Below are 26009 nucleotides of genomic sequence, written 5' to 3'. Positions count from 1 at the left end.
CTTGTGGGTTTTTATAGTAACAAGTACATACAGTGTAATATACTCCTTTAAGGGAGAAAATCTTAGTCAGTGGTCATTGACACCCATACCAACAAATTCCAAATGGTCTACCTGGTGAGGGAAGATTGTTAATACCCCTGTCCTGATGGAATCCTTTAGCTCACTTTCTGATCTTATCTGAACTAGGTATTCATCCTATGGCTAGAGATCTTTCCTCGCCAAGTGAATGACAATATGACCACATACCGTATCCTCCATTTCTCATCCACTCAATCACCCCCTGGAAATTGCCTTCCACTTACAAATTACATTAGCCTATGGGGAACTGAGTATTTTTACTTGAAGTAAAATAAGTATTCCTTGAATAGAATTCCTCATCTCCTATAGACCCTGGGTACGCCATTAATACCTCTCCTGTATGGTTGTTTTTTATAGGTCCTCCCAGTATGCTTATAAATTTTACTTGTTAGATATGAATATTCCATGGGTGTCTCCATTATGAATATATGTCATTGGTGACTTCACTTTTGTAATTCATTGTTTTTTTTTATCAGTAACAACAATTTCATTAATCAAACAGAAAAAATGGTACAAAGACAGGGAGGTAAACTTTCTTAGCTCCCCGTGCTTTGGCTAGAGCTCCCCATAAAGAAAAAATTAAAGTTACAACTGAGCCCAAAACATAGATTCCCTAGCCACCCCTTGCTTGGCTAACTCATCAGCAATCTCTCCCCACTTTCTCAGGCCTGTTTTGACCTAGGCACACTTAGCAATCTCTCCCCACTTTCTCAGCAGATCATCCACTATAAAATTTGTGAACATCTTTGAAGATTTCAGTCACTGTACCATCCTCAAATGAATCAAATCTATCAGGTTTTCAGCCCTTCTCTCTTTTTCAGAGAAAATCCTTGAGTTCCTTTCTTCCCACAATGACCAACATACAACAGCCCTTAGACATCTCCACATTGTCCTGCCCCTTTTCAGCTTCCACCTGAAGAAGGAAGAAGAGAATAGGCTCTGCAAGTTCAGTGGAGGACTCCTGCTGCGCCCCAAAAGGGAAAATGTCCAATCCCAAATAGTTCTTGCAAACTGGTATGAAACCAATAGGTGGAAACCAGTTTCCCCGTCAGCTTTACAGGGAACACACCAGTGAGGGGATAAGCATGTCCTGGGTCTTTTTTTTGAAGCAGATCACTAGTGTTGATTCTTTCCAGAAAAGTTTCCCAACAAAAACTCCCTACTCTAGGAGGAATTGGCTCACACAAATCTCTTTGACGGGAAAGGAGGGCCTATGGGACTGGATGGCTGGGTTAAAACTTCAAAGAAAGAGGCACAAGAGAAAGAGCCCGAGGGGGTGGGGGTCCAAATTCTAGTGTCTTCCTTTGTGGGGTACAAGAAAATATTTTCAAGAAGGCCAAGGAGAGTCAAGATGCTGTTCAGGTCTGTGTCTCTAACTTCCCTTTTCAACCCCAAATTCCACCCAAACCCAGAATTTGAAGATGATGGACCAAGAGAGGATGAAATTGGCTCATTTTTCAAGTCAGAGAGGGCATATAATGATGGAAATTGGTCTTGCAAGTTGGTCTCCAGGTTAGCTAATTGTCTTGCGGAGGGTGGATCAACCAGGTTGGAGCTGGCCCCGCAAAAATTTTAAGGGAGTTTACAAGATAAGTTTAAAATTATTGGGGAAGCTCTGTTTGAAGAGTGTGAAGACAAAATCATCAGAGTTGGTTGATCCCGGTGGGGGAGCTCCATTTGGTCCTCTGGCTTTGGATTTGCAGATGGCTAGTGATCAACAGAAAATTAAAATTATGGGGGAAGAATTAGAAGCGAATTTGGAGAGAACATGTCTGATCTCAGAAGAAAAAATGGAGGAGGATTAGATATCGAGAAAATTGTTGATTAAAATATTGAAATTGGAAAAAAGACTTGTTTTTTTGGGTGGAGAGGCGTTTGCTAGAAAAGTCATTGTAGAATTTGAGAGGGAGGAGAGCTTGAAGAAAGCCATTGTGGGGGAATGAGAGTTTTGGAATGTAGACAAAGGGAGTGCCGATGTGTTCAAGGTGGAAGTTTAGTGGAGGCTAGCGTTATGTCTCTCGCTTTTGTGTTTTGTCTGTTTTGTTTGGTGTGGTTGGGTCCAGGTGGAGGGGGATGTTTGGTGGTGAGTCTTGTTGGTGACTGCTTGTTACCTCTCTTTTGTGAGTTTTTTTTTCATGTTTAATAATTTTTTTATTATAAAAAAAGTTGGGGTTTTGCTTGGTTTGCATAAGTGGGTGCCTAAATAGAACACGATGCACTTGTTAAATAGCTGGTTATTTCAAGCTGAACCTGGGAAAAATGTGTGCCAGCTGTGTGCATATTACTACCCTTGGTTATAAACCAAAGAAATTTGACTTATGGCTTATAACCTTTTTGATAAATTTATGGGAAAGAGTTACAAGAATGAAATAATGAAGGTTCTGGTTATGCATGCAATGCTTCAGTTAGAATGGTATTTAAGTAGCTGATATATTGCAGTTTTCAGGTTTTCTTTTTCCCTTTTTTATCATGGACTTGTATTAACCAGTGAAGTTATACTTTGATGGTGGTGGATTCTTTTTTGGTCTTTCTTGTTTAGAGTGGTCAGCAACTAAGCATGGAAATTCCTACACTAACAACATTTGTATTTATTTGTTTAGGGATTGATCTATTTTAGAAAGATAAATCAGAATTCTAACCATGTGAAAAATATTCGGCGTCAAAGTTAGATGCAAATTAATTGAACTGATCTTAGTTTGTCTCAGGGTCAAAGTTCTAAGCTCAGGCTTGGCTTGTCAAAAGCTTATCTGGGCTTGGTTTGGCTCATTTGAATCCAGTGTATGGGCCTTCAAGTTACCGGGCAGATTCAGACTGAGGTGTTAACCGAACCAACTAGTGTATATATATATGTATGTATACATATGTATATTATATATTTTTAGTATCTCCAATATACTATCTATATGTTATATATTTATAAGTATCTATGTAAAATATACTATAAATATAAAAAACCAAATAACCAAACCAGTCAAAAATCAAAACTGGTCAATTGGTTAACCGGTGGTATCAGTTCTGGGAATTGCAAAAACTGGTTGTACCAGCTTGGTTTCAAAAACTAGGGCTCATGAGTCCTGGTGAAAACTCTGGCTCAGCTCAGAAAGGCTGAAATCAAGAAAAATCTGAGCTAGCTCTGCATATTTAGAACCTTAAAACGTGTAATGACAGTTACCAGTTATTTCATTCTTGTAGTGCATGAAATGACTGAATAAATTTGTAGCGCATGTAATGACAGTTACAAGTTACAGAAGAGGCGAATAGAAGGGGGAAATCGATCTCTGAGCTAGGTCTATCGACCGGATGGTGATGATTAGACTTATCATGTTGTTGATCTCCCAAACCCGCGCTACATGAGAAACAAAATAGAAGAAAGGGAAGAGGAAGACCAAGGGTGGATAAGTTGCAGTTTGGAGAATGATTTTGATGATAACTCAGAAGAGAGTGCGAGTTTAGGTAGTTCAGAAGATGAAGGATTTCACGAAGATCAAAATAGGGAGATCTTAAATCTGGAACACCTGTTTCTTGGGGATATGATGGGAGAACAAAGGGAGAGCGTGGAGGTTTGGGTGAATGAAACAAAAACCTTTAACAGAGCAGTCCAAAGCCCAAAACTGGATGAGCCTTTCCCAAGTTCTAGTGCCTTGTGATAAGCTGAGAAGGAGATAGCTCAGGATAACCCAGAACTGAACAAGGGTACATCACAGAGAGGTAAACAATTGGGTAAAGGAAGAGGTCTTTGGGTAGACCAATTGACAGGGAATAATTCCCTCAAAACTGAGGAGACAGAAAGCTCCAATTGCTCAAAATAGGGAGCGACAACCAATTATTCTCATTTGCCCATTTCTCACAACCCTCAGTCGAACTCAGGTAACTCTGTCAATTTAGTTTTTGCCACTGATGAGTGTTCCGTGTCTCTTGTTCTAGATTCCCTTCTCAACCAAGAGTTGGAGGCCCATCGACAGAGAGCCACAGTGAGGCTACAAGGGGAGAAGGAAGGGGAGAAATTGGTGGGTAAAACATGCAGGGATAAAAAGATTTGGGGAATCATTGAGAGCTTAATGGGTGAAGTGGAGAGGAACGAACTGTAGAGGGAGGTCACAAAGGGGGCAGAAAGGGCTATTGGTGGAGGAAATGAGGAAAGGAATGAGAAGATGTTTAGGAACGGGAAGAGTGGAACAATAGAAAAAGAGGAAACTAGTAGGGAAGAGTCAGCAGCAGAATTTGTGGTTAAGCTAGGGTGTAAACTGAAGAATCCAAATGATTTAAATGCCTATCTACAAAAAAAAAGAGGATAGTAAGATTAAGAAAAGAAAATTGAGTGAAGTTGAGAGACTAAAAAGAGATATTGAGGGGGACAAGAAGTTTGGGGTGAGAGGGGATAGAAGGAAAGGGTTTAAATAGATTTTGGTGGTGCTAGGGCTGAGTTTCAAAAGTTAAAATGAGAATCCTAAGTTGGAATGTAAGGGGGTTGGGTAGTGCTAGGAAGAGAGCAACAATTAGAGGTGATGGACCTACCCCTTTCAGGTTTGAAAACATGTGGTTGATCCATCCAGGTTTCATTGAGAAAATTAGAGAGTGGTGGGAGCAATTTAATCCGGTAGTAGAGTGGGAGGGAATGAGGTTCCACAAGAAACTTCAATTCCTAAAATCCCAAATAAAGGAGTGGAACAGGCTGGAGTTTGGAAGAGTAGAGGAAAGAAAACAAGTCTTGCTGGAGTAGATTGAGGAATTGGATGAAGGAAGAAAGGGGATCCTTTGGAGAGGAAGACAGGGAGATGAGATGGGAACTGAGGAGGCAGATGGAGGATATATTGCTTAAGGAGGAAATAAATTGGAGACAGAAATCCAGGTGTAAGTGGTTAAAGGAGGGAGATAGAAACACTAGATTTTTCCATTCAATGACAAATGGTAGGAGGAAAAAGAATTTCATATCAAAATTGGAATTAGAAGGATTAGTCATGTCCCACTCGACAGAAATAGCAGAGGCCTTTGTAAGTCATTTCAAATATATTTTTAGAAGGCCTTTAAATGAGAGGGTTTGGAGTGGCTGACTCTAAGTGCAGAGAACAGAGAGTGGCTAGAAAAGAGTTTTGATTTCACAATGGTATTTTATCAGGATTGTTGGGATATTGTGGAGAAGGATCTTGGGTCAGTCTTTGAGGAGTTTCACAGAAGGGGAATAATTAATCCGAGTTTGAACTCCACTTTCATTGCTTTGGTCCCAAAGAAGAAAGAGCCATCACAACCAAGGGATTTTAGACCTATCAATTTGGTGAATAGTTTGTATAAAATAATTGCAAAAGTGTTGTCCCTAAGGAGAAAGGTGGTCCTTCCCACCATTATTGCACCCAACCAAGGAGCTTTTGTGCAGGGAAGACAAATCACCATTCAAATCCTGATTGCAAATGAGAGTTTGGAGAGCTTTAGGAAATCCAAGAAGGGAGTGGTCTGCAAATTGGCCTCGGAGATAGCTTATGACCTAGTTGATTGGTCTTTCTTATTGGAGGTGTTGAGAAGCTTTGGCTTTGGAGACAAGTGGTGTAAATGGATTTGGGGCTGTGTTAGGAGTTGTCACTATTCTATCTTGGTGAATGGAACTGTAGTTGACTTCTTTCCCTCCTTGAGAGGTATAAGACAAGGAGACCCACTTTCCCCCTTCCTATTCACTCTGATTGCCGATGTCCTTGGGAGATTAATAAAAGGGTGGCGAGTAGGAAGGGAGGAGGTACCATTGACACATCTGCAGTTTGCAGATGACACAATCCTCTTCTGTGAAGGTGGGGGCATAAATTGGATCAGGAATTTAAAATTGGCAATACAACTCTTTGAGCAGATGTTTAACCTCAAGGTGAACTTTGATAAGAGTTGTATGGTGGGAGTGAATTTGGAGGAGAGGGAATTAAGTGAATATGCAGGTGTGTTAGGTTGTGCAATCTTGGATTGGCCTTTGATTTACTTGGGCCTCCCTTTAGGTGATATTCCTAAGAATGAAAGCTTCTGGAACCCGGTAATGGAGAGATTTGAGAAAAGGCTTGCTTCCTGGAGGAAAAATTATCTTTCCTTGGGGGGGAGAGTCACTTTGATTAGGTCTACCCTAGCTAACTTACCTATTTACTTTCTGTTAGTGTTTAAGATTCCCACAAAGGTTTCCAACTTTTTGGAAAAATTAATGAGGGATTTTCTGTGGGAGCTAGGAGAGGAGAAGAGGGATCATAGGGTGAGTTGGGAGGTGGTAACTAGATGTAAAAAGCTAGGAGGCCTTGGGGTTGGGAACATCAAGAAAATGAATGTCTTTGTTGGGGAAATGGTTGTGGAGGTTTCCTTTGGAAAGAGACAAATTGTGGACAAAGATTGTGCCTAGCATAAATGGGTTGGGATCCTAGAATTATGGCAAGGGCTACAACTGCTTCTCCTTGGAAAGTCATTCATGATCTGTTTCTAGTTTTCTCCCCTTGGATTAGGTATGGTCTTAACTCTCCTGGAACTATGGCAAGGGCTACAACTGCTTCTCCTTGGAAAGTCATTCATGATCTGCTTCTAGTTTTATCTTGGATTAGGTATGGTCTTAACTCTGTTAATCGAATAAAATTTTGGGAACATCTTTGGATTGGGGACTCACCTCTGAAGGACCCAATTCTTGTTTACTTCCTAATAGGTGTACTCTCTGTAAAGCTGATGGGGAAACTGGTTACCACCTTATGGTTACTTGTACGGTTGCTAAAACTGTATGGGAGTAGGCTTTCTCCCTCTTTGGGTGTATTTGGAATCCCCCCGAGAGCGTCCAAAGTCTGTTCTCTCCGTTTTTCCGATGGCCTAAGAAGAGAGGGAAAATTATGTGGAGAAAGAAACTCATGATTTTTTTCACGAATTTTTTCAGACAAGGAAAGAACCCTAGAAAATCTATTAGTCCTAATACTTTTAAGGGTTGCCTACTGGCTGAATCTATGGAGCTGTTTTTAGATTTTTCTGTGTCTGACTTGTTAAGAAATTGGAAAGAGATAGCTACCTCTGCCCAATGTAAGAGGACTCTTAGCCCCTCTTGGTCCCCTCCTCCCTCTGGATTTATAAAACTGAATTTTGATGGCAGTAGTTTAAGGAATCCAGGGTCTTCTAGGATTGGGGGAGTATTCAGGAATGAGGAAGGGATTATTACTGCTATGTTCTCAGGCCCAATTGGAGAAGGAGACTCTCTTAGGGCTGAGATCCTTGCATCTCTAGAAGGAATCCAAAGAGCAAGAGAACTGAATATCAGACGTTTGGTCCTGGAAGGTGACTTGAAGGTGGTGATTAGTTGGCTAAAGGAAGAAGACAGTGGTTTGTTGAGCTATAACAATGAAAAGAAAAAAAAATTCAATTGGCTGTGTAGGGACATTGAAATGCAATACAGATGGGTGAAGAGGACTGCTAACTCATTTGCAGATGGGCTGGCCAAGCAAGGGGTGAATAGGGAGTCTCTGTTTTGGGCTAATTTTTAACTTTCTTCCATTGTATCCTGTTGGTGGGGAGTTAAGACATTTTACCTCCCCCTATTGTAACTAAAGTTTCACAAAACTTCACATCATTAATAAAGTTTTTTGTTACTGATAAAAAAACCATTTATAGTGCCTTTCTGATTTGTTCAAGCACATTAGCATACTCCAAATTACATCTAGAACTGAATCACAAACCAGGTTACTCTATTCTCTAGCCAGTTCAGGATTGACGTACATTGCACAACCATACCAAGTTATCAACATTGGCCGGACTCAATTATGATAAGGAATTGAAATTTTGAGATTGATGCAGTAGAAATGATTTGCTGATTGTTTTTGTTGTGGAGTATGCAGCTTGTTTTATAAATTGATTAGTGTAGCATCTAAATGGTGCTGCTGGATATTGTTGCAGATGGAAAACCTTCAAGCGCCATGTGCTGAACATGCGATCTCATAGTGATGCCAAAGGTATTGAGCTCAAAAGACCGAATGACTCTATATACACCTTTCCATGCCCAGATTGTATGTGCCTAGTGAACAAGTTGGAAGAACTGAGATTCTCATCAGTCCCTTGAGTTTCTTGAAAAAGGTCATGGATTCTTTTGTTCCAGTACTGTGGCGTGCAGATCTTGTCATTGACATTTATTCTTTACATTGGTGTAATTCTTTTATTCTTCCCTTCGGCAAGAGGCAGCGCTATCAAATTTTCAAGATTGGGATATTGCAGAGCACATTGCTCTCATATATTCATTATTTTTTCCGGGATGGAGCTTAAAGTTTGGGTTTACTGGAAGAGAGGATAAAGCAGAAAAGAATGAAGTCTTTCAGTGCAGTTTTCCCGGCACTAACTGAACAATGAACTCATATTTCTTCTGCAGCTACTGTATCTAACAATGCTGCTACACAACTTGCATTTGTATGCATCAAATTTTGCCTTCGTGTGTATATTACTTGATTTAAGCCACACATCTGTGATTATGATACTAGAAATGGTTGAACTTTGTGTACATCGTCATGTATCTGAGTCAGGGGATTGATTTGTTTGTTTGGGCCATCATTCTTAGTTGACATTTCATTTCTCTTGTATTTATCATTTATTTTTCATGTGGTTATTGTTTTCATTTTTGTTTGATGGGGTTTTATCCAATTTGTTGCAGTATGTAAGCGCCTGTAGCCTTACATTCAAGATCTTTTATAGAACAATCATGCTTCTTTCAATTCCGACTTATATACTGCCATGATTTTAAACTTAGGCTATATGTTTGGTTTGATCGAAATTTGGAAATAAGAGAAACTGAAAGTTGAGGGAAAGTTTTCAAGGAATTTCACAAAATTTGTAAGACTTACCTTTCAAGTTTCTGTTTTCTGTCTTGTTTTCTATCAAAACCCACATTGCCTAAATTGAACATAGAAGTAAAGATTAGAGAGAATGTTTTCATGTGAGGAGTTTTTCTAGAAGAGAGCTGTTGCTGACTTGCTGTGCTGGTTCAACTTTTAATTGCATGCAACAGAGATGGAAAGCGTGTTTGCATGTACGTGTATAATTTATTTGCATGCATTCTTTGGTTGATTGTATTTGTCTGGATGAGTATAAAGAACAGTGGATCTGAATAATAATGTTTTAACACTTTTCACCCAATCAAAACCTTTAATCTTTATTCTATGGGTTTGCCTGTCTAGCTATACTTGTATGTATAGGCACAAGTATTGAAAACATAGAGTATCCAAGAGGCAATTTTAATAAATATACGAGGATAAGCTTTGGATACAAATAGATATTGTGATGAAATATAATTAGGGCACCCATCGATATGTTAGAGGATTTTAAATAAATACAAAAAGTATCAATATAATCAAATCTGTCTATTGGGATGCGCTTTGTAAATGTTGGGAAATGATAAAAGAACTGGAATACAGACTATATTATAGCTATACTTGTATGTATAGGCACAAGTATTGAAAACATAGAGTATCCAAGAGGCAATTTTAATAAATATACGAGGATAAGCTTTGGATACAAATAGATATTGTGATGAAATATAATTAGGGCACCCATCGATATGTTAGAGGATTTTAAATAAATACAAAAAGTATCAATATAATCAAATCAGTCTATTGGGATGCGCTTTGTAAATGTTGGGAAATGATAAAAGAACTGGAATACAGACTATATTATAGTTTGTATCAATGTTTTCGAACCGCTGTTGGCCTGGATGGTTTGACTGTTTGGCCTGGGAATCATCTAGACAATTGGTTCTGTTTTACCCCAAACCCAGTCTCTTATAAAAAAACCGTTGAATTGGTTAATGATTCATTAACCTGCATGGTTGAACTGTTGATTTGTTCGACTCATTTAATGGTTTTTAGCAATTTTTTATTTTAATTATTTTTTTAAATTTTTGTCAGAACAAGCCATCCAGTCAAGCCGGATGGGCAACTCAATGGCTAGAACGGTTTCGGTTCTGGGTCAGTTTTTAAAACATTGGTATGTATCAGCTTTTTAAATAACGATATGTATTAGATAGACATAGGCTTTTCATCATTTAGACAAAATGGGAAGAGACCCAAAAACGAGAACCATAATTCCAGAAAGCATTGTGGATTAGGCATTATTTTTCTTGTCCGCATGAACATCTCTGATCTCTCAGCCCACCATTTTAGCTATATCTCCTGAAATTTCTTTAGTTAGGTAAATATGTAAGATGAATTGAAAATCTCTACTTCACTTGCCACTTTGCAAAATGGAATGTTGGAATAAAAGTGCAAAATGCCGCACTTACCAAATGAAAAGGTGATGGGAACAGGAATAAGAGTGTTTATATTTAAATCTAAATCTTAAACCCTGAACCCTAAACTTTAAATTATAAACATTAGAAACTTAAATTTTAGACCCTAAATCCTTACACTAAAATTTAACTATAAAATGCATGTGATTGCACAAAATTCCTCCGACCAGATAGGAGCCAATAATTCCTCAATTTTGGGCTGTCCCTCCATCTGCCGAATCAAACTCAGGGATAAATAACCGTTTATCCATTGGCCAAGTCTTGAGACCATGTAAACTTGTACAATCATATAGTAATGAGACTTTTATTCAACACTTGTAATGGTTGTTTCCTCTCTATCTACCTTAGGATTGGAAATATAGTAATGAGAGTTTTACTTGTGGTAATGAGAGTTTTACTTGGTGGTTGGTGCTATTTGATAATTTGCTAAAATAGGCACTGAAAGTTGTATAAAGACAGCATTTTAAACTTAAAACCTGTTTAAACGTGGGTCAGAGTCTCAGTGACCTCTAGATGAACCTTGGAGACTCTCTCTAAATGAAATTGGGTTTTATTCCTGATGTAGCACAATTCGGTCACTCCTACCTGGCGCTCGCATGGCTCCTGAGAGGTTCCTGAGACGAGAGGAAAGAGGAAGAACTCCCGGGGGGTTTCCCAGCGGGAACGCTCCGATGCTTAAGTTAGTATTGTGTGCAAGAAGCAAAAGGAAAACGAAGGCTAAGAGTGTAGGTTGTGCAGATGATTCTAAGATACCTTGTTCCTTGAGAATAAGCCCCTTATAAATGAATTCCGTTGCTTCAGGCCCTTTGACTTCTGACAGGGCAGGTATAACTGCCACTGTCAGTCTGCCACAGTCGTTACGGGCAAGTCTGAGGTGGCACGCGCGGGGCCGTCGTTACAGGGTACGTGTCTGTCAGGTGCGAGACACCTTTCCAAAGGTGGCAGGCGCGGTGCGAGGGACATGCCTGCTGTCCACAGATTTGTCGGGTACAGCGGTCGAGCAGGAAGCCCTCCTGTGGTATGCTGAACTACCCTCCCACGAATTACCCTGAGCTGGGCTGTCATTTGAGTGACAGGCCACCTATAGCTGGTTATGCCGAGCTAGCTGACCCGAGGTGTTTGTGCCTCGGGGTGTTTGGAAAAGGATCGGTGTGTTTGCTTGGGAGTGGCCCGAGGTCCATTGGGAAGAGCTCGAGTCTTAAAAGGGGTCAGGGCACCCCGAACTCCGGACCCCCCGAAGTGCCTTAACCCCGGGGAGGAGGTGCGGGTAAGGCGACTTCTGAAGAGTAGTTTACCTACCGAGTTGCCGAGCTGAACTCGGTGGGACTTTCCCTCCGAGTTGTTCTCACGCTCGTTGCGCTGTCACGTTGAGTCATTGTTTGAGCAAGGTCACGCCCACGTGTACCTGTGTTGTGAGGTCGGGCCAAATCACTCTCCATCAATTGCCCCCCACTCCCTGCGCTGGCGTCGGTATTCATGCCGCTTTGTCGCATGCTCCGTCCAGCTGGACCGGTCTAGCGTCCGATTTAATCAGAAAAGACTCGAGTCGTGTCTGGGTTACGTGTGGATCTCACGTGATTTTGACTTCGCGGACGTAAAAAATGCACTCAACAGTTTTCGCCTCGAGGAACCCGCAGCCTTGGCTATAAATAGGGGGACCCTTGGCCATTTTCTTCGCCACCAAGCTCTCGTCATTATCGTTTGAGCTCGCGTTGGAGGTCTCTTAGCTCAGGTCTTCCGGTTCGTCCTGTTCTCCCAGTCCGGTCGCGTTTCCTTTGGTGAGTCTCCCCGATCTTCCTTCCCCTTTTCAATTTGTTTCTTCCTTTTAGTTTGCTATGTCGTCTAGTGTAGACAGTCTTATCGATGAGCCCGAGGTAGGTACCTCGGCTCGGGGTGTCTCCTCTACTGCCCAGCCATCCGAAGTACGGGTGGCTTCAGGTCATCTGGCGTCTACCTCCCACCGAGGTCGGGAACCATATCAGTTCGGGCCTTCCATAATGACTTCGGAGAGGCTTCAGGACCTCATACAAAGGTTCCGCCTCTCTAAGGAATACTCATATAGCCTTCCCACCGGAAACTTCCCATGGGAGCACGGTCCCAACAAGATCGTGATCTTCGGGGAACAACTGATAGCCGGGCTCCGACTTCCTCTTCACCCTCTGATCGTTGAGGTGTTGGTACACTTCAACATCACCCTGGATCAACTCCACCCAAACTTCATATGGAATGTGGTGGGGTCCATCTCTCTTTGCTTCAATCGCTCCCTCTTTATAGATTTAGATGTTCTTAGTACAACTTTGGCTATAAAGAAGAGCGCTTCAGGCTTTCTTCCCGAGCATTGGCGGTCCTATTACCTATCCTCCCGCCCGGGTTTCAAACTCATGCACAAGCTCCCGAGCAAAGTCCCAACTTGGAAGCGGGACTACTTCATAGTCCGGAGCAGTACGGGGTGACCCTTCCCCACCGATTGGAGGATTGCCGTTCAAGACCATGGTGCTATCCTCACGGGAAGACCAAGAAGGTGCTCCAGTCACTGGCTCAGCTTGGGTTGAATTATAAAGACTTCACTTCTGAGGAGGAGCTCGTCCAGGCGAGCTTGAGCCTGGGTAGGTTTTCCCCCACTTCGGCTTTCTGTTTATATGTTTGCTACGGGTTGCTGATGTTGTGTTTTACTGCAGGTCCCATGGAGGCGGAGAGAATAGACAACCAGAAGCTCATCCGCCAGATGAAGAGAAAGAAACGCGTAGCCAAGAAGGCATGCGTTGAGTTCCCACAAGCTTAAGCCAAGCCCCAACCTCCGCAGACTTTTGCCTCGGGGCCCGAGGTGGTAGCCGCCCCCGTCGTCGACTTGGAAGAAAGGGCCATGCCTAAGGGGCCTAAGGTGATGGTGGAACTTGCTGTTAAGCCCACTGAGCCTGCTGCCAAGCCCACCAGACCTGCTGGTGAAAGCGTTGCCGAGGCCAACGTTGTTGCTATCGGGGCTCATTTTTCCGAAGTTGCCGCCGAGGCCTCTGAGAGTTCCACTCGTGATGTGGAGATGATGGCTTCCAGCTCAGAGGGTCAGGGGAGCCAAACCGTCCTGAACCCCCAATGCAGCTTGAAGAAGAGCAAGTTGGCTACATACTCGGGGGAGGTCAGTGATTGGGCCGAACTCACTCCTGGTCAGCTAGGCACTCGAGCTGCCACTCATACTATGCTGCCCACTCGATTCTTATAGATAGTATTGTCTTAGGTTGACAATATTCCATGCCCGAGGTACTTGTTTCCCTTCGAGGGTCTCGAGCTCATATGTTCCTTCCCTGAGCACTCATTTCACTCGGTAAGTGCCTTCCCAGTTGGACCCGAGCTTGCCAGCGCCAGACTCAGGCACCATAACTTTACGAAGGACCAGGTCACCAAAGTGGAGATTCCGCTTCTTGACCCTGGTGTTATAGTACCGAGCTACTCTTTGCTGGTAGGCTGCTGTCCAGATGTACGCGAGGTCCCTTACTTCATCGAGTAGATCGAGGTTGGTACGTAACTCATCTTCGTTTGTTTGATCACTATATGCCTCTAATCGTAGCGTAGGCACTTCGATCTCTACGGGAATCACTGCTTCGGTGTCGTAGGTGAGATTGAAGGGTGTTTCTCCCGGCGGTCTTCTCCATGGTCCGGTATGCCCATAGAACACCAGGTAGTTCATCTGCCCACAATCCTTTGGCCCGGTCCAACCAAGCCTTTAATCCGCGGAGGATGGCTCTGTTTGTGACTTCTGCCTAACCGTTTGCTTGAGGGTGTGCGACTGAAGTAAAGTTCTGTCGAATTCCCATGTCTTGACACCAGTCTTGAAATTTGATGTCCTCGAACTGCTTGCCGTTGTCGAAAATCAATACTTGAGGTAATCCGAAGTGGCACACAATGTTCTTCCAAAAGAAGTTTTGAACATTTCGGGCTGTGATCGTCACGAGGGGTTCAGCTTCTACCCACTTGGTAAAATAGTCCACTGTTACTACTAAGAACTTCCTTCCACCCGTTGCTGGCGGGAATGGTCCGAGTAGATCGATACCCCACTACGCAAAGGGCCACGGGCTGGTGAGATACTTGAGGTTGGCAGCGGGTTGGTGGTGAATATTGGCATGTCTCTAGCATTTGTCACATTTTCTAACGAGCTCAATAGCATCTGCCTTCATTGTTGGCCAATAATATCCCTGTCGAAGTGCTTTCTAGGCAAGGGCACTGCCCCCCAAGTGCTCGCCGCACAACCCCTCATGAGTGTCGCGGAGTACGAGCTAGGCTTTGGTAGGCCGCAAGCAACGCAGATAGGGGAGCGTGTAGGATCTCCTGTACAGCCATTCGTCTATAATGACGTATTTGGCTGCATGGTGCTACACCCTTCTGGCTGCATTGCGATCTGTAGGGAGGGTCTTGTGTAGCAAGAAGCTCGCGAGCGGGTCAATCCAGCTCGGCTCTGCTTGAACAACGGGAGTGACCTCCTCTGCCCCCCTGAGAATGCTAGGCTGAGATAGGTCATCTACGTACACGGTTCTCATGGTGATGTCGCTAGTGCTGGCTAACCTGAACAGGGCGTCAGCCTTAGCGTTCTCCGATTTATGGATTTGTTTGATGAAGTGTGACTGGAAGTCGAGCAGGGCCTCTCTAACTTTGGTCAAGTAGGCAATCATGGTTGGTTTGCGAGCTTCATACTCGCCGGTGACCTGGTTAACCACGAGTTGGGAGTCGCTGCAGATAACAATGTGCTTTGCTTTTACTTCTCTGGCTAGGGCTAGTCCAGTTATCAACACCTCATACTCTGCTTCATTGTTAGACGCCGCGAACTCAAAGCGTAGCGCGTATTCCAGTTTCATGCCACTTGGGCCGTGTAGAACTATTTCGGCTCCGCTGCCCTATTGGTTCGAGGAGCCATCAACGTGAAGGATCTAGGGCTCCTCATCCCAGCTCGCGGTTGGCCAAGCTAGGAGAGATGCCACACTGGCTGCTACCTCATGGGGTTCGGACTCGACCGGCCTGGGAGCTTCAGGCTCACCCGAGGTGGGAGCCTTGTGCTCAACCGGCCTGGGGACTTCGGAGCTGAACGTGCATTCGACTATGAAATCTACTAAGGCTTGGACCTTAATGACAGTTTGCGGCTTGTACTGGAGGTCGTACTCACTGAGCTCAACGGCCCACTTCGTCAACCGACTAGAGACCTCGGGCTTAAGCAATACTTGCCTCAGAGGTTTGTCGGTTAGGACGATAACAGTATGAGCTTGGAAGTACGGGCGAAGCTTCTGAGTTGTGATTATCAGTGCGTATGCTAGCTTTTCCATCTCCGTGTATCTCGTTTCTGCTCCCTACAATACTTTACTAACATAATAGATGAGTCGTTGGACCCGATCAACTTCATTTATTAGTACCGAACTGACCACTTCGTCACTCGCCGAGAGGTACAATTCTAAAACATCACCCTCCTCGGGCCGGGTTAAGGTCGGCACACTAGCGAGGTATTTCTTGAGCTCGTCGAATGCGAGTTGGCAGTCTTGGGTCCATTCGAACCCTTTGCTCTTAATTGCCTTAAAGAATGGCAGACAACGGTCCGCCGATTTAGACATGAAGCGGCTCAGGGCGGCTATGCGGCCATTCAATCTCTGAACCTCCTTCAACTTCCGGGGTGGTCTCATATCTAAGATGGCCTTAATTTTATCCGGGTTAGCTTCGATGCCGCGCCGGTTAACGATGTATCCTATGAACTTGCCTGAGGTCACACCAAACACACACTTGTTTGGTTTTAGTCTCATATTAAACTTACGAAGAATTTCAAAAACAAAATGCAAATCTTGTATTAATTCATATGAGAATTGGGTTTTAATGACCATGTCGTCTACATAGCATTCTACTTTTCTGTCGATTAATGGTGCAAACAATTTATTCACAAGCCTTTGAAAGGTTGCCCCTGCGTTTTTCAACTCGAAGAGCATAACCTTGTAACAGTATAGGCCAAATTCCGTGATGAAGGCAGTCTTTTCTTCGTCCGCCGGGTCCATCTTGATATGGTTATAGCCCGAATAGGCATCTAAGAAACTTAGCAACTCGTACCCTGAGGTCGCGTCTACCAATCGGTCAATTCTGGGGAGCGGGAAGCAGTCTTTTGGGCAAGCCCAGTTCAGGTCGGTGTAGTCAACGCACATGCACCACTTGCCGTTGGGCTTCTTTATCAGGACGGGGTTGGTTACCCAGCTCAGGTAGTGGACTTCTCTTATGAAGTCAGCTGTGAGGAGCTTTTCGACCTCCTCGTCGACTGCTTTCCACCGCTCTGGGGCTAGGTTGCGTTTCTTCTATCTAACGGGCCTAACTACAGGATCAGTATTCAGGTTGTGAGTTATGAGTTTAGGGGTCTATACCGGGCATCTCTGCCGTGGACCATGCAAAAATATCTAAAATTTGAAGTAAGAAGCTTACCAGTTCGGATCGTAGAGGTACCTGGACGGAAGCGTCGATCTGAATCGTCTGAGCTGGTTTAGCTGCTGAGCTCGGAACTGACTGTTTCTTTTGTGGGTGTGGCTCGTTCTTTGCTTTTTTCCATAGGCCGTTCCAGCTTGAGATCATCGGCTACCTTGGTTTTTCCCTTCAGGGCGGCGACGTAGCACTTACGGGATTCGAGCTGGTCGCCCTGTGCTACCTCCACACTAAAGTCCGTTGGAAACTTCATAGCCAAATGGTAAGTGGAAACCACCGCCCGTAGGACATGGGTGATCGGTCGACCTATTATGGCATTGTAGGGGGAGGGGGTCGCGACCACCAAGAAGTCGTGCTTGAATCTGACCACACAAGGCCACATGCCGACTTCCACAGGTACTGTTATTTTTCAGGGGGCCAGACTTCTTCTCCGCTGAAGCCTACCAAAGGAGTGTCTGCGGGCTTCAGGTCGCCTTTCTACATCTGGAGCTGGTTAAACGCATCTTTGAAGAGGATGTCGGCTGAGCTACCTGAGTCGACGAGTACGCGCCTGACCTCGAAGTCGTTGATTCTTAGCTTTATTACGAGCGTGTCGTTGTGGGGGTAGTGGACCCCTCGCGCGTCATCTTCTATGAAGAAAATTGGCTCTTCTATCCTCGACCGCTTTGGGGGGTTTTGCTCCTCCCAGGTGGCCTCACGAACCGGCGTCCGAACTGCTGCTAAAGTGCAACCTGCAACGATCGAACCTCCCACTATCATGTGGATGGTCCCCCGAACTGGCCTCTCCTCCGGAGGCTGCCTCTACGGTTGTTTGGCCAGCCTGCTGCTGGACTCGGGAGCATCCTTACCGTGCTCCCCTTGCCGACCTATTTTATTACTATTATTATTATTATGTACAAAGTTTCTTAGATATCTGCGACGGATGAGCTTCTCTATCTCGTCGCGGAGGTTTTTACAACTCTCGGTACTGTGACCGTGATCTTTGTGAAAACTGCAATACAGGTTCTTATTTCTTTCATTGGGATTCCCCCTCAGACATGGTGGCCACTTCACGTAGGGGGCGTTCTTGATCGCCATCAGGATTTCAGCCCGCTTCGCGTTCAGTGGGGTGTAGTTAGCTCGGTCCGCTATAGGAGGTCAGAACAATTGGCCCGACCTTGCCCCCCGAGTTGTGTCCTTTTTCTTTTGGCTGTCCCCTGTACTGGAAAGCTCTCCTTCCCTCTTTCTTTTTTCGGGTGCGTCCTCGCCCTTTTGGTTGATCTCATTTTCGGTAGCTATGAACCTGTCTGCAAGCTTTAGAAACTCGGTTATGGTCACTGGTTGGTTGACGACCATGTGCCATTTAAACTCTTTGTGTGTCATGCTCTTCTTGGCTATTGCAAGGCGAACGGCGGGGTCCAGGCGCGGTATCTGCATACAGGCATCGTCGAACCGGTTGATATAGCTTCGGATGGATTCTCCCTCTCTCTGCACTATGCTGAGGAGACTTTCTTCAATTTGCGGACACCGCTTGCTAGTAACGAAGTGGGACGTGAAGGTGTATGCGAACTGCGCCCAACTTCTTATCGACCCAGGTGCCAAATTCCTATACCACGTGCGGGTTGCTCCTCTAAAAGTAGTGGAGAAGGCTACAGACATGCATGACTTACTGGCTCTTGCCAGGTGCATCTGTGATTGAAAGGCATCTACATGATCATTTGGGTCAAATGACCCGTCATACTCATACTTGTCAAGAGCGGGGAGCTTGAAGTCTTTGGGCATTGGGACTGCCAGGAGTTCGAAAGACAGGGGGGATGGAACCGAGAGGAGGGGAGCCTTGACTTCGGTCGAGCTTACCTCTTCTTTGCCCATGAGCTTGGGCAAATCGCGGGTGACAAATTGGCGAGCTCGGCGGCGGCATCTCTGCTTCTTGGTGGGCTCGGCACTCGTGCTACTCACCTCTGCGCTGTTCGGAATGGTTTGAGCAGGAAGTAGCCCGGTCTTCTGGTGATGGCTGCGGATAGAGGGGTCTTGCTTGGAGTCTGTTGCTAGGATCTTGAACCGGTTTTCAAGGATCGGGGTTCCAAACTTCAACTGCCGAGGTGATGTAGACCTGGCGAGCTGGGGTCCTCCCGACCTGTCCGCCCGCGGTGAGATCGGGGTAGCTGGTCTCTCCCGTCTGCCTTGGGGGGAGGCCTGGTTTTTTGGGAGATTTTGGGGGGCCTCTCCTTGGCCAGAGGGGCGTTCGTCCTGGCGGCGAGACTTAACTTGCTGCGAGGCTAGGTGCCGAGGCGGGATCTATGGCTGCTGAAGTTGAGGTTGAGGTAGCTGGGGGAAACTGCTGCTGATACTGATACTGGGAGACCTAGTGCAGTACATGTTGTTGATAGAGATGAAGTTGTTGGAACTGTTGCATTTGGGCCTGCATGGCCCGCATGCACTGCATCAAGTCATCCAGTTGGTTTGGGCTGGCCGCTGGGGGCACGACCGAAGGTTCAGTGAACGTTGCTCCGACTGTAGCAGGGAGTGGGGCGATGATAGGTGCCACTGTGAGAGGCACATTCAAGTTAGGGATTCCGTCCGCTGAGAGGGGGACGGTGAACTGTCCGATACAAACAGTAGGATGTTGGGGTTGTTCCTTGGAGTTATCCATTTCCGTGCTTTGTCCGACGTTGCTAGAGGAAGCCATGAGCATTGGATTGTTTCAAGGAGGAAAAGAACTAAAAGAGTTTAGAGAGAAATGCCTTTTGAAGCGCTTTTCACAGACGGTGCCAAATGATGTAGCGCAATCCGGTCACTCCTACCTGGCGCTCGCGTGGCTCCTGAGAGGTACCTGAGACGAGAGGAAAGAGGAAGAACTCCCGGGGGGTTTCCTGGCGGGAACGCTCTGATGCTTAAGTTAGTATTGTGTGCAAGAAGCAAAAGGAAAACGAAGGCTAAGAGTGTAGGTTGCGTAGATGATTCTAAGATACATTGTTCCTTAAGAACAAGCCCCTTATAACTGAATTCCGTTGCTTCAGGCCCTCTGACTTCTGACAGGGCAGGTATAATCGCCACTGTGAGTCTGCCACAACCGTTTACAAGCAAGGCTGAGGTGGCACGTGTGGGGCCGTCGTTACAGGGTACGTGTCTGTCAGGTGCGGGACACCTTTCTAAAGGTGGCAGGCGCAGTGCGAGGGACATGCCTGTTGTCCATAGATTTGTCGGGTACGACGGTCGAGCAAGAAGCCCTCCTATGATATACCGAACTACCCTCCCGCGAATTACCTCGAGCTGGGCTGTCCTTTGAATGACGGGCCGCCTATAGCCGGTTATGCCGAGCTAGCTGACCCGAGGTGTCTGTGCCTCGGGGTGTCTGGAGAAGGATCGGCGTGTTTTTGCCTAGGAGTGGCCCGAGGTCCATTGGGAGGAGCTCGGGCCTTAAAAGGGGTTAGGGCGCCCCAAACTCGAGACCCCCCGAAGTGCCTTAACCCAGGGGTGGAGGTGCGGGTAAGGTGGCTTCCGATGAGTTGTTTACCTGCCGAATTGCCGAGCTGAACTCGGTGGGACTTTCCCTTCGAGTTGTGCTCACGCTCGTTGCGCTGTCATGCTGAGTCACTCTTTGAGCAAGGTCACGCCCACGTGTACCCGTGCTGCGAGGTCGGGCCAAATCATCCTCCATCAATTCCCTTTTATTTATTTATTTATTTGCTTTATGACATCCAAATAAATCTTCCATGTAGAGGGAATGACTTCACATAAAAAGCCATGAAGCCTTGTTTGGTGAAAAACCTGGAAAGCGAAAAATAAGCTTCCACAAGCTGAGGAAATGACTTTCCGGTGAAACTATTTTTGGTAACTTCTTAGAAGCAGTTTTGCCAACACAGCTCTATCAATGCTAAACCCTCCCAAACGGACCCTTACAACCCTCTAGACTGGGCATCTGTTCAATCTTCAGTTTACTGTTTACATTAGCCTGCAGTTCATCTCTTATTCATTAGTAATATTAGTAATTAAAAATTTAATTAAATATTTAATATGAAATTTTCCTTAAAGAAAACACTATTTTAACCATATATCAAGATACTTTTGAGATCATGCATGTGGGTTCATTTTGGAGCCTATTCTTCAAATAAATGATTCTTTGTGGTAGAATTGTTACAACATATCCCCATTAGCAAATACACTAATTCTTCATTAAAATGCTGAAAATTTTAGATAGAAGATAATAATAAAAGGTTGAAGTATAGGCTGATGTGAACAGACTGATTGCACATATTGCAACCATGCAACCAAGAGGCTCCCCCCTACTTGGTGGGGGAAGGCTTGAAATATTGCTAACGGGGAGAATTGCTAAATACCGAAGAATTTGTGCATGCATGCACATTTGACTTATACATAGGAGTTGGACACTATCTTTGACCCTGTTCAACCAAAACAATGGATGAAACAAATCTACATAAAATTAATAAAAAAAGAAAGAAAAACCTGATAATTCTTTAGATTTTTATATAAAAATAAAATTGCTTCACCACATGTAATAGTAGACAAATTTGGGTTCTTGGTCCTTAACCTAACCTAATGAAGTCATATAATTTACACCCCAACTTTCTTACGGAGAGCCGAAAAGGAGTTAAAAGGGATTTAAAAGGAAAAGAAGCATTTAATGGGGAGGGAGATGTTATAAACATTGACTATCAAGGAGAGAGAGAGAGAGAGAGAGTAAATATGGATTTTGTGAGAGACAATAAAACCCAAAGACTATGTAATTTGGTTTGAAGGAAAAGGTAAGGAAACCTATACAAGATCTATGAAGGGAACATGTAATTTGGTTTGAAGGAAAAGGTAGAAAAACCTATATAAGATCTGTGAAGGTTTTCCTTACTTTTCTTTCATTTCCCTACTTTTTCCTTAAAACCAAATATAGGATAAGGGTTTTAATTTTACCTTGTTATATTTTTAATGATTTCATTTAAACAATAAATATTCTTATGTGAGAAAAGGAGAGGAGGAGCCACAGATGAACTCCTCTCTTGTATTTCCACCTAAACAGTAAAGAAAAAATGAAAACCCAAGTCACTCTCTTTCACAATTAATTTAGTTTGGAAAAACCGTGAAATCATGCATTTTGTCAAGGCCTTGTGGCACCACCTTAATGCATTTTGTCCAATTCAAGGTAGCGTCACATCAATGCATCTAAGACCATGATTCACAGTTTTAGCTCAAGGCTAACAAAATCACATTGGCGCCCCAAAAGCACCCTACACCCACATTTACATCTCATTGTGCATTGGAAACATCTACTGTTACAGTTGCTGAAAAGTATTTGAAGAAACTCAAACAGGAAGATCATGTACAGTTTATTTATTTTTGATAAAAAGTGAAATCATTTGTTAACAAATCAACAAAGGCCCTAAATCGAGTACTGAGAATGCTTGGGAGAGGATTCAACCAAGATCCCTTTTGACAATCCCGACTAGCCAAATAATGCGCTGCAGGCGAGACCAGATCTGCTCCTCACACGTTCCCAACGCACGGTGGAAGTGCTTGTGAGGCGCCCATTTGTGAGGAGCAGATCCCGTCACGCTGCGGAATTTCTTCATCTGAAATGAACTTACACCCAAAAAAATTCAAACTATTAACCTCACAAAAGATTTCAAAGAACAGGGGGTAGTAGTCAGTTTCAACTTTCAAGAGGTTGCCCTTCTACAGTTACAACGGAGAAAGATATTTGAGAAATCCAGAAAATGTTCCACCTAAGTGGCCTACTCCAGACTTTAGAATCTTCCTTAATCCTTACCATAGCATTCTCCACAGTACAGAGTACAGACTATGCGGTAATCCACTGCCACTAAATATTTAATTAACCCTAATGCTAAAAGTTTATAGATATCTGAGATTCTGCAATCTTTGTTTTTTTTTTTTCAGACGACCAGCAATGCCATTATGCCAATGCAATCTTTTATGTTTATTCGGAGTTTGATAGCTCGGGCAGTGTGAGAGGAGGTCACTCAGATATGTTTTCTTCATTTTCCAACACACGATTACTATACTGCCTGCACACAGCTAGAGCATTAGAGCCTACCCAACACAGGTTCATGGGTCAAAGCCCTTTGTTTAATCTTCAATAGCCCAACTGTTCGCTTCTCCCAATTTTCAGTTTTTCACTCTCTAGTCTCTAGTCTCTACATTCTAAACCCTAACATGAACATGAACTCTTGGCCCCCCATGGCTAGTGCGGTACAGTACTGATCGTTTTTTTGGGGTAAAACAGTACTGATCACCATATTCTCTATACAACAAACAACCTTTTCTTCTCTCTTTTTTTTTTTTTTCCCCAGCACCTCTTTTGTAATCTTGTTCATTGTTGGCATTGTTTAATGGATGCTTGGCTGTTTGCCTGTATCCTTTGCCAATGCATGTTCAGCAAGGAAAACCTTCTTACTGTTTCTGAGTCGTGGGCCTAAGAACTTCTGTGGGTTTTGGTGTAGGTTTGCAACAGTGGAAAGATAGCATCCAAGGAAGTCTGATTTCAAAGACATGTGAATTGATTAATTTTTGAATGGAGACACTTATCCCCACTGTGACTGACAGCCTCGGTATTAGAGTCACTTTGTCATCATTCGGATGATTCCAACCCTGCCTTCTCTGTGCTTTTTTTTATCTCCACTCATGGAGAAAAGAAGAGAGACAGAGAGAGAGGGAGACAAGGGAGCCCCATTCTCTGTAAAAACACGACTGACTTTTTCCCCACTATTTTCTTCAATCTTTTACAATTACCACTACACCACATCAGGGCCAATACCAAACCAAAGACCCACTTCTCCTTTATTTACGAATAAAACAGACCATCTGAAATAAGTGTACAAACTCTAATACTAAAGCGACACATTCAGTATCCCTGCTGCTCAACCATGGAGGTGATGCTGAGACCTCTTCTTACTCTACTCTTCATCCTCTTCTTTAGCCACATTTCAGGTACTCTCTCTCTCTCTCTCTGCCTTTATTCTCTTTACCTTTGTTCCATTTCTGTTTCTTCAGCTGGATAATGGCTTCTGAATATATTAATATTTTGTTTATTAACTCTTCAAGATTTAAGACACTATACTCTCTCTCTCACACACACACACACAGTAGCTAAGAAAGCTAGCTAACCTTTTGGTTTTGTTTGTTCAGTTGAGGTCTCAGCAACGACAATTGCACTGTACAACAAATGCTCGCACCCAGTATGGCCAGGCATTCAACCAGGTGCAGGCAAGCCCGTCATCGCCCGAGGCGGATTTAAGCTCAAACCCAACCAAGCCTACTCCCTCAAAGTCCCGGCCGGCTGGTCCGGCCGCATCTGGGGTCGTCAGGACTGCTACTTCGACGCCACTGGCAGAGGCTGCTGTGTCACCGGCGACTGTGGCGGGAACCTCTACTGCAATGGCCTCGGTGGGACACCCCCAGCCACCCTAGCTGAGATCACATTCGGGGAACAAGATTTCTACGACGTCAGCCTTGTCGACGGCTACAACCTGCCCATCTCCATCACCCCGTTTAGGGGCAGCGGAAAGTGCAACTACGCAGGCTGCATTAGCGATCTGAATGAGATGTGCCCGGTCGGGTTGCAAGTCCGATCTCGCGACAACCTGCGGGTGGTGGCTTGTAAGAGCGCTTGCTTTGCATTCAAGTCGCCCAAATTCTGTTGCACCGGGACTTACGGCAACCCTCAGTCCTGCAAGCCAACTGCTTATTCCAGGATCTTCAAGTCTGCTTGTCCCAAGGCTTATTCCTACGCCTATGATGACCCAACTAGCATTGAGACCTGCCGTGGTGGGAGCTACTTGGTCACATTTTGTCCTCACCATTAGATCCTTTCCTCTCTCTCTCTCTCTCTCTCAATCTATCTTTAGTCAGTGTTTGTTCACTAAGGCTATAATTAACCAGTGTTTCTCTCTTATATGATCTTTCAGAAATTACAGTTGTAATCGAGTAATAGCCTTTATGACTCTCTTGGCAAATTATGATGAGTGGGTTTTTAATTTATCTATCTATACTTCCTTTGCTTGACTAGAATGGTTCTGTTTGTTTATTCAATGGTGTTGGCTTTTAGAAGATCGGATTGGGAGAACTCCAGTCTGAAACCAGTTCAATGATCAAAGTTGATACTTGATAGTTCCTCTGTAGTTAATGGCTGCCTTTTTGTTGATCTTGTCAAGGGGAGTAGTGGGCAGTGGGATTGGACATGTAAAGTTACAAGAGTTGGAACCAGTTGTTGGCCATGTGGTGATGGTGTGGGTGAAGACTGAAGACCAGCTGTTGGGTCTGGGTTTTGTCAGGTAAGCCATGTGATATTGTGATGGGCCTTCTGAGATTTAACAGTGTAGTTGGTGCTGGTTGTGGTGCATGAGAGATTATCCATCCAACCAGGGTCCTTAGAGGGGAGCCCAGAACAAATGGCCAGCTTGGGGGAGGAGACCACATCTCCGCCATGTATTGGTAATATCTCCCGATGTTGGTACTAAAACCGATGGGGTTCTGCGGGTTTCTGGGTCGTCTAATTGCAATCTGGGCCATAAGTCCTATATATAAATTTCTATTATTTGATGTATTATATGGGCCAGTTGCGTCTGTTTGTGGTGTAAATGTGAATAGATATAAAACTTAATTATCATTCATATTTGTCTATATTTATTTTTATTATAAGGTTTAAAATTCTAATCCTCATCCGTATTTTCACGTGTTTATTTTCGGTATAAGGTTTAAATCAGTGTTTTATTTACACACTAAAAAATTTTCAACAATTCATTATTTTAAACCCATCGGCTTTTAACTCCATCGATATACTTTTACAAGGAGGAAGTATACACCAGACAAATGGAAAAAAAAAATGTTTTTCTTGTAAAGCCTTACAAACCTGTCCTGAAATCCTGAACCTGTGAACAACACTTCTAGAAACTATGTACATGACCCAAGAGTAAGAAAGCTTTTTCCTCTTTAAGAGACTTTTATTGTTGTAAAATCAGACGGCCATACTATTTTGTGCTTGCTGATTCTTTGAGCCAGCTGGTCCACCAGGTAGGGTCCATCCTTCCATCCGGTGGAGACTGGTTGCTCCATGTTGTTGATGAGCATGAGAAATGGCAAGTTATGGATGAAAACATGAATTCTAATAAAGTATGTTTTTTTTTTTAATTTATTTATCAAAAGTTCACTTGAATGTAAATTTACTTTTTTTTTATTGATGTACTTTTACGTCTTATTATCAATGTAAATATGCATTGGTCTGTCATAAATGTAA

The 26009-nt window shown here is 44.0% G+C and overlaps 2 protein-coding genes across 2 annotated transcripts in view; both read left to right on the top strand.

Moving 5' to 3' along the window:
* Nucleotides 1-8654, top strand: part of LOC148855101 (O-fucosyltransferase family protein) — a 32289-nt gene extending 23635 nt beyond the window's left edge. Inside the window, exon 10 of the mRNA XM_088941381.1 lies at nt 7963-8654. Within this exon, the coding sequence (XP_088797507.1) occupies nt 7963-8125 (163 nt within the window). The 3' untranslated portion in view covers nt 8126-8654. The remainder of the gene's footprint in view (nt 1-7962) is intronic.
* Nucleotides 8655-22392: 13738 nt separating this feature from the next.
* Nucleotides 22393-24781, top strand: LOC148855100 (thaumatin-like protein). The gene is made up of 2 exons (XM_088941120.1): nt 22393-23704; nt 23903-24781. The coding sequence occupies exons 1-2, from the start codon at nt 23641-23643 to the stop codon at nt 24577-24579; spliced, it is 741 nt and encodes a 246-aa protein (XP_088797246.1). The 5' UTR covers nt 22393-23640; the 3' UTR covers nt 24580-24781.
* Nucleotides 24782-26009: the final 1228 nt, after the last annotated feature.

The sequence above is a fragment of the Nelumbo lutea genome, chromosome 4 (genome assembly GCF_056320005.1).
Source record: "Nelumbo lutea isolate HS-2025 chromosome 4, American lotus-T2T, whole genome shotgun sequence".
NCBI classification, from domain to species: domain Eukaryota; kingdom Viridiplantae; phylum Streptophyta; class Magnoliopsida; order Proteales; family Nelumbonaceae; genus Nelumbo; species Nelumbo lutea.
This window is presented reverse-complemented; position numbering and strand designations above follow the sequence as displayed.